This window comes from Myxine glutinosa, chromosome 3 (genome assembly GCF_964187855.1).
Source record: "Myxine glutinosa chromosome 3, kmMyxGlut1.1, whole genome shotgun sequence".
Lineage (NCBI taxonomy): Eukaryota > Metazoa > Chordata > Myxini > Myxiniformes > Myxinidae > Myxine > Myxine glutinosa.
This window is the reverse complement of record NC_136263.1, coordinates 45,916,613-45,925,880: the sequence shown is the minus strand read 5'-3', so window position 1 is coordinate 45,925,880 and position 9,268 is coordinate 45,916,613. Positions and strand designations below refer to the sequence as shown.

Below are 9,268 nucleotides of genomic sequence, written 5' to 3'. Positions count from 1 at the left end.
AAATGATTGTCATCTTTCAGTTTAAAAAAAAAACATTTTTCCGATTAAATACCAACTTGATAATTTTTATTCAAATTGCATATTATTATCAGAAGTCTGGGATCTCTGATGTAATATAAAATCCGGTCAATTGCACAACACACCCTGAAACCTTCTCGAACAGTTTAACACTTCCCTCAAAATTAATCTGCAAATGATTGATGTCATCGTAGTTTTTGTCCCCCACCCCTTGGACAACGTCAGAAACGGGGAATATTAAAATGAGCTCCGTCCGACCGATCATCTGTCCATGTTATGTCCAAATTTCAAAAACCATTGAACATTTAGCTTTCATATTGCAAAACGTTATTCCTCATGACATTATCTTAAACTGATTATATCACGACTGTAATTGGCTGAATTATATTGCCATGGCAACCATCTCAGTAACTTGGCTTGTGTACGCGATATTTCATAAATCGTTCAAGATGTACCTTTTATATGAAATATGTCTATTCCTCATACCACCCAAAGAGCGGGGGACCCCAGAGTATCAGCTCCTTGTTTACACAACATGACACACATGGAATAAAGCAATCTGAATTGCACCTCAGCACGATTAGATGTGTCCAAGTTTTCTTACTTTAACACAAATAGGTGCATAATATTGCTCAGCAACAGTTTTCATAACGAACTAACCTAACTTTAAAAGTTAACAAAAACAAAACCTAACTTTAACAAATGTGATCAAAGATACTGGATGGATTGAGGCAAAGATTTAAACTATTACAATGAGATTCACGACGTTTCTTGTTAATTGAATCATTGTAATTGCATTCACCATTGTCTGATACATTGTGTTTGGTTATTTGTATTAGTTTGTATAATTCTCACAACTATTCATTCTCTTTGTACAATTTCATCCTTCCTGAATCGAACCATTATGCCAATGGTGTGATTATCCTCCCTTATTGTGGGCTTTGGTAAATTTGCATATTTGTGTCATCGATCAATTGATGTTAAGTTTCATTTGTGTAAAACTGCAAACAACAATACAATCAATTCATCATTTCGGAAACAGATATGCTCATGTGTATTGATGTTTTTGCTCTGTGGTGTTGCTCCCATGGTCTGTGTTATGACTGTTCATCCATGACCGCTCTGTTGTGCTCTTTGATATCAAAAACATTTTTTTTTCTATGAACACGAAAATGAAAGTGTTCTGTGAAGGAAGCATCATAGATCGATTAGATGATTCAGTGGAATTAATTTCAAGGAATAGAATATTAATACAGTGATAATTATACAAGGGAGATAAAATAAACAAGTACAATATCTCGGGAAGTTTTAAGCTTATACAAAGTGTAACAATAACCATCAACAATCAAAATTAGTTGTTTTACAACATATAACATCCTCAATGGAATTAATTTCTGAAGCTATTTTGTTTAATATAATGAAAATAATGTATAAATTACATTCTGTGTTTGATAGTTCCAACTTCACAAAATTAATTGCTATTTGAAATACTCATTTCTTGCACTAAAGTTAAAGAATGATTTCAATTTAACACAAATAAAATTTGACCAAACAATGAGGAAGAGACTGAAGTTTATTGATGTGCAGCCACAGCTTCGTTGTACTGGAAGAAATCTCAGTTGGAGATTAAGTTTGACAGTTACAGTTGATCCTTGTCCCGTCACATGAACAATGTGAGTAATAACCTTTGGTGCTGTCTGTGCCCGAGCGATTCCTTGCTACGTTTTTGAAAATGACTCCATTCCAGATAGTTTGTGGCCTTTTATTGTGTCAATCAATGTTCAGGTTCTTCATGATTTCGATGCCTCCATCACGGAGGGCACATCAAGAAGAATCACAGATGTTGTGGATGTCAAGTCAAGTCACTATATTTTCATGTTTAAAAATCAGGGTTTAAAAACAAAAGAAACTCTTATTCGCAAACAACCATCTCTCGGTTGTTAAAATGCGGACAGTCTTGGGGAAGAAAGTATTCTTGAACCTGGTGGTTTGAGTCTGAAACCTACGGTACAGCCTGGCTGATGGCATGGGTGAAATCAGATGTTAGAAACATTGTGATGTTAGGCACGTTCCCTGAATCAGTCAAAATCGTGTTCACTGTTTCCTTCTTATAAAAAGAAATATATTAAGCAGTTGTCCAAATGTTTCCTTCCTTTTTCCCATGAGTTGAGTGAACGATAAGCCGCACGGAAGCTGACGCTCCTGTTGGAGTTGCAGGGAACTCATTTTTCTTCAGTCGAAAAAACTTCATGGTTATTTGGGCAAATGTTTCCCCACACACCATTTCTCGTATTCAGGGCTTGCTCCCTCTCTTATATCCCTTGCTGATCTGAAAACAGTGGTGCTTTTGACATTTTGACATTGGATATCAGGTTACATTCTGGTTACCATACATCCGGTTTTTCCCGGACACACCCTCCATTTCGGTCCGTACAATCCGCTTGGTCTTCCCACCGGTTTTTTAAACATCTAAAAATGTCCGGGATTTTGCCCATTTTTAGCTTTTGCATTGTCAAAAGGATAAATTTCAGGATTTGTGACACGTTTTTACCTTATTTAAATGGTTTAACCATTTTTGTACACTTTGTTTCGGCGATAAAATGCAGTAATGTAATGTTTGCACAAGGACAGTTTGGTACAAGTCGGTACTTTTTTTTTTTTTTTTTTTTTTTTTTGTATACAAGATCGAGGCTCGTGAAAGAGCGAACATTAATCACACAGAAAGACAATCCGACACAAAAACATATAACATCGGGAGCGGTAGACAAGATGGGGAGAGAGGGGGAAGGACACAAACACAACATTTGAGAACAGGGACCGAGAGACATGGAGACATCGAGAGATCTGAGAGAGGGCGAGGGCTTTGGGGGGGGGGCATGGGAAGGGGGCGGTGGGAGAGGTATAAAACATATGGACACGGCCAGGACTTCCAGGAAAGAAGTTGGAATTTCAAACAAGGTGGATCTGGGGTGAATTAGCGTGGGTAGAAAAGATCAAGATTTTGGATGGGGGAAGATAAGAGATGGGGGTGAACAGCTGTTTTAAAGACCTGGAGGGAGGAGTGGGATTGAAGGGAGTGAGGGAGTTTGTTCCAGAGGCGGGAGAAAAGAGGAATGAAAGAGTGAAGGTGAGCAGAGAGCCGAGATTTCGGCAGTTTAACCATCAGAGGGTTGCTGGGAGATCTTGTGCGACCTGTAGGAATATTTGGGGGATAGGGCACAGAGAGAGCTGTGGGTGCAAGGCCGGAGAGGAGTCGGTAGAAGACAGAAAGACCACCTACCTGCCTGCGGTGAGTGAGTGAAAGGCCCTCAGAGATAGCTTCATCGCGGGAGATTCCAATAATTCTGAAAGCTTTGGTTTCAACAGCGTGAAGCCGAGCTAGGTGTGACGCAGGAGCACCGGCCCATAGGGGAGAACAGTATTCCATTGAGCTGCGGATGAAAGCCTTGTATGTGGTGAGGAGCTCAGGTGTGCCGAGGAAGGACTTCACACGACGGAGGATGCCCAGTCGGCGACTGGCTTTGGAGGCCAGCTTGGAAATGTGGTTTTCCCAAGAAAGATCATGGCAGATAGTGAGACCCAAAAGCTTGAGCGACAGAACTTCTTGGAGAGGACACTACTTCTCCGTTATGGTGCAATGGACGTGCTCAAACATCGAAACTCACGCATCCACTTTGTGTCCAACCTCACAGTGAGAGAGAGAGTCCAGTGGCATGCTCGGTCTGTGATTCAGTGCCTTTTCTGAGTCTGTATTACACACACTTGTTTGATTTTTTTCAAGAGCTCTCTATATTTGATTTGATTTTATTTTACTTAACCAATTTTTATTTTTATTTTACTATTTGATATTTCTTCATCAATGATCTCTCGGACGATCTGGAAAATCCTCTCTATCTCTTTGCTGATGACTCCACTCTCTGCCGCTCCATTCCTCATCCCTCAGATCGGCAGTCTGCAGCCTCCTCACTCTCTGCAGACCTGGACAAAATCACAGACTGGGCAAACAAGTGGAACATGTCTTTCAATCCTGACAAATCTCACACTCTTACGATGTCTGTCTGAAAAGACCAACTGAACAACCATCTACTTTCTGAACAATCCTCTCCAAGAAGTTCTGTCACTCAAGCTTTTGGGTCTCACAATCTGCCATCCTGGGAAAACCACATTTCCAAGCTGGCCTACAAACCCAGTCGCCGACTGGGCATCCTCCGTCGTGCCAAGTCCTTCCTTGGCACACCTGAGCTCCTCACCACATACAAGGCTTTCATCCGCAGCTCAATGGAATACTGTTCTCCCTTCTGGGCCGGTGCTCCTGCCTCACGCCGAGCTCGGCTTCACGCTGTTGAAACTAAAGCTTTCAGAATCATTGGAATCTCCTGCGATGAAGCTAACTCCGAGGGCCTTTCACTTACTCACCGCAGGCAGGATGGTGGTCTTTCCGTCTTCTACCGACTCCTCTCCGGCCTTGCTCCCCCAGCTCTCGCTGTGCTTTGTCCCCCAAATATTCCTACAGGTCGCACAAGATCTGCCAGCAACCCTCTCATGGTTAAACTGCCAAAATCAAGACTCTCTGCTCACCTTCACTCCTTCATTTCTCTTTTCTCCCGCCTCTGGAACAAACTCCCCCACCCTCTTCAATCCCACTCCATCCTCCAGGTCTTTAAAACAGCTGTTCACCACCATCTCTTATCTTCCTCCATCCAAAACCTTGATCTTTTATACTCCCATTAATTCACCCCAGATCCACTTTTTTGAAATACCGACTTCTTTCCTGGAGGTCCTCGCAGTGTCCATGTGTTTTTTTTTTACCTCTCCCTCTTTACCTTTAACCCCCCTTCGCATGCCTCCTCCCCCCAAGCCCTCCCCCTCCCACAGATCTCCCGATGTTCCTGCTCTCCATCTTGTCTTCCGCTCCCTTTATCATATGTTTAATGTTTTTTGTGTCAGTTTGTCTTTTTGTGATCAATGTTAGCTCTTACACAAGCCTCGATCTTCTAAGATAAAAATAAAATAAAGTAAAAACACAATGCCAAACCTGAAGTGTAAATTCTTTGTCGAACTAAAGACAAAATTCCCATGTTTTTGAAGTGGTGGAGAAGAATGGGAACGACTGCTTGGTATGCGAAGCTGGTATGTACAGTGCATTCAGAAAGTATTCAGACCCCTTCATTTTTTTCACATTTTGTTATGTTGCAGGCTGCTGCTGAAATCGTTTGAATTCTTTTTTTTCCTCTCATCAATCTGCACTCAATACCCCATAATGACAAAGAGAAAACAGGATTTTAGAAAGTTTTGCAAATATATTTAAAAAAAAGAACTGACATATCACATTGACATAAGTATTCAGACAATTTGCTATGACACTTGAAATTTAGCTCCGGTGCCTCCCATTTCTCTTGATCATCTTTGAGACGTTTCTACACCTTGATTGGAGTCCACCTGTGGTAAATTCAATTGATTGGACATGATTTGGAAAGGCAAACACCTGTCTATATAAGGTCTCACAGCTGACAATGCATATCAGAGCAAAAACCAAGCCATGAGGTCGAAGGAACTGCCTGCAGAGATCAGAGACAGGATTGTGTTGAGGCACAGATCTGGGGAAGCCCACAAACAAATTTCTGCTGCATTGAAGGTTCCAAAGAGCACTGGTCTCCATAATTCTTAAATGGAAGAAGTTTGGAACAACCAGGACTAGGGTGCATCAAACGCCCTTAGGTTCTTGGATTTTAATGTCTATTCTCTCAAATGTTACACTTGTTGGTAGAAGTATGTATGCAAAAAATAAATGAAATCAGAGGTGGTCCTGGGTGGCCACCGGCCACTTTTATATATTTAGGGCCATTTTCGGGGCCGCACTATGTAAAAATGTTTGATTTTGTTATTTTACACCCAAACCTAGTCATGTTTGGTATCAAATTGAAGGTCTTGATGAGAGGAATACAAATATAACAATTTTATGCAAAAAACGATGGTTTGATAATTAGTTTGTATTTTTACATGAATGAAATCGGAGGTCTAATCGTGGGTCCCATACTAGTAGTCTAATAATATCCTTTATTTTCTTTCAGATGGCAGATAAGAAGACCAGATTAGCAAGTGCCATTTTTGGTCTTGGCAATGCTTTTACAGAAGCAGATGGTACATTGACAGGAGTCCGCCTCCCAACTTGCCGGCAGGTTCTTCGATGCGTGATGTGGTACATCCAGAAAGAAATATGTGAAGGCAAACAAACTCAGCCACTGAAATGGAAATCTGCCAGCATCGTCCTTATCCAGCTGAAAAAATTCTACACTAAAGCAAATATTCCTATGCTTTCAGACCATCAATGCTGCAAACTAATACTTGACCTTCTTAATGACAATAACAAATTGCGTCAAATACCTGTTTCTCGCCGAGAATCTCCAAGCACTTTGGCTAAGTTGCAAACCATGAATGAACGTCTTGATAAGACCTTTGGTGTATGGACAAAAGATGCAATGACAAACATTAAGAATGAGGAAGATAGAGTATTTTTAGAGTCAATGAAATCTGACAGAGTAGCCTCATTTGGTGGTGTTGACAAGAAGAAAGTTGATAAAGATCATAGAAAAGAAAAACGCCTCTTAGCGGAAGCTTCAAGACGAGAACGTCATGAATCATCCAGTGTACAAGAGATGACAATTAGTTCTGTATGCTCTGATGATAGTGACTCTGCAGATAGCTTGGAAGAAACTGAAGAAGAGGCGATTCCAGAGTTTCAAAGGAAGCGTAGTCACCACAGATCAACATATGCAGGTACATCTGCCTTTATTCCTCATGATATTCTGAAAAGACATTCAGTTGTGTCTGTTGCTACTCGACTAAACATAACTCCTGTTCAACAGGTTGCGCTCACCAAAGCTGTAATTCAAGAGGCAGGAGGTGATCCACGTCGTGTGGCCAAGTCGTACTCAACTGCTGATAAGGCTCGACGATCAATAACAAGTGCTATCGCCAAAGATATTCAAGAAAATTGGATCGCCCCAACAGCTGCAACACTTCACTGGGATGGCAAGCAGATACCAACGCTCACAAACAAGAATGTCAAGGAAGAAAGATTGCCAGTGTTGGTTGGGAATGCCACTGATGTAAAGCTACTGGGGGTGGCTAGATATCCTCCTGGAAGTGATAGGTCATCAGGTGACATCATTGCCGAGCACACTTACACGTATCTACATTCATGGAAGTGCAAACAATCAGTTGTCAACTTATGTTTTGACACAACAGCATCAAACACTGGACACGTTACAGCTGCCTGTGTTACCATTCAATCAAAACTGGACCGTGCTCTTCTGTGGTGTGCATGTCGCCATCATGTTGGAGAGGTAATCCTGGATCATGTGTTTGACGTTCTCAAAATTGAGGCATCAAAGTCTCCAGAAGTATCTTTGTTCCAAAAATTCCAGAAGAATTGGGAACGCATATCGCATGCAAAGAATGAAAGTTTAACCAAAATTGACATTTCCATGTACAATGACTATGCACAACAGCTGCTTTTATCCTGCAAAAACAAGGTTTTAAGCACAATCCGCACAAGCGCTTCATACTGTAGGGAAGACTACAAGGAAATGGCACAACTCTGCCAGGTAGTCCTCGATGATGATGTCACAAAACAAGGAACACTCCACAGACCAGGGGCCATGCATAAAGCAAGGTGGATGTCAAAGATTCTTTATTCCATCAAAATATGCCTACTTGAAGAGCAAATTTCTCTACTACCTCGAGGAACTGTAACAACACAACATCAACAGAAAAAACTGAAGGAGTTTGTTGTTTTTGTTGTTTATATTTATTGTGATTGGTGGCTCATATGTCAGTCTGCTTCAAATGCCCCATGGTTTGATTTGTGCTTTTACAAGACTCTGCTCAACTATAAAGCTGTCAACTCAACCATTTCAGTCAGCGCTGTGAAAGCCTTTGATAGACATTTGTGGTATTTAACCCCAGAACTGGTTGTTTTGGCACTGTTCAGCAATGCAATTCCTCAAAAGGATCGTCGTGCCCTTGCAGATGTGTTACTGGCCATACAACCAGATGAAATGCCAAGCACTCCAAAACACCGCTACGGTTCTGGATATGGCAAACCGTCATTTCCAAAAATTACAGAAGCGACAACCCTGGCTGATCTTGTGAACGAGGACTCGTGGTTTACAGTAAACCTTCTTCACCTAGATATGACCTTCCTAACAGAGGATGTTGACACTTGGCAGAACAATGAGCACTTCAAGGCAGCCAAGTCCATTGTGGATGGGCTTAATGTTGTGAATGACCCTGCGGAGAGAGCAGTAAAGCTCGCAACTGATTTTGTCTCAACTGCAAGAAGAGAAGACCACTTCCAAAATCTTCTTCAAGTGGTTGAATGTGACCGCAAAGCGAGGCCAAATTTGCGGAAACGAGCAAAGTTGGAGTAGTGACATTGGCGTTGTGCTTAATACATTTTCAAACTTTTAATCAATGAAAGTACAATACTACAACACTGTACTACAACTTTGTAATATGAAGAACGATTTTGGTTAATTTTACATTGACATGTAAGGTTGTTTTAACTGTTTGATATTAGGCATTTAGTAAAAGTAGGACTTTACTTTTGTATATAGGTATAATGGTTAATTTTACATTATCTTGTAGTTAATTTTACATTATCTTGTAAAGTAGTTTAGCTGTGGCCCTAAATGGCCCTAAATATATAAAAGTGGCCGGTGGCCACCCAGGACCACCTCTGATTTCATCTATTTTTTGCATACATACTTCTACCAACAAGTGTAACATTTGAGGGAATATACATTAAAATACAACAACTTTTTGAAAATCATGGGGCGTTTGATGCACCCTAACCAGGACTCTTCCTCGAGCTGGGCGCCCGGCCAAACTGAGTAATCGGGGGAGAAGGGCCTTGGTAATAGAGATGACCACGAACCCGATGGTCACTCTGGCTGAGCTCCAGAGATCCTGTGTGGAGATGGAAGAAACTTCCAGGACAACCATCACTGCAACACTCCACCGATCTGGGCTTTATGGCAGAGTTGCCAGATGATCAAGATGATCAAGGTGATAAGGCTGCAACATAACAAAATGTGAAAAAAGAGAAGGGGTCTAAATACTTTCTTCATGCACTGTGCATCTCTGTGGCAAATAAAGGCGCTTTTGATTTACAATCTCATGTGGATTCGAACAAGCACAATATTTCCAGTCATAAATCACTATTTTGACTGGGAGAACGGCGGTTTAC

The 9,268-nt window shown here is 41.2% G+C and overlaps 1 protein-coding gene across 1 annotated transcript; it reads left to right on the top strand.

Annotated features, from left to right (window-relative positions):
• The first annotated feature begins 6,087 nt into the window (after positions 1–6,087).
• On the top strand, positions 6,088–8,757 carry LOC144891116 (uncharacterized). Its single transcript, XM_078773501.1, has 2 exons — positions 6,088–6,795; positions 6,885–8,757. Exons 1-2 carry the CDS (start codon positions 6,700–6,702, stop codon positions 8,448–8,450), a joined length of 1,662 nt encoding a protein of 553 aa, XP_078629627.1. The 5' UTR covers positions 6,088–6,699; the 3' UTR covers positions 8,451–8,757.
• Positions 8,758–9,268: the final 511 nt, after the last annotated feature.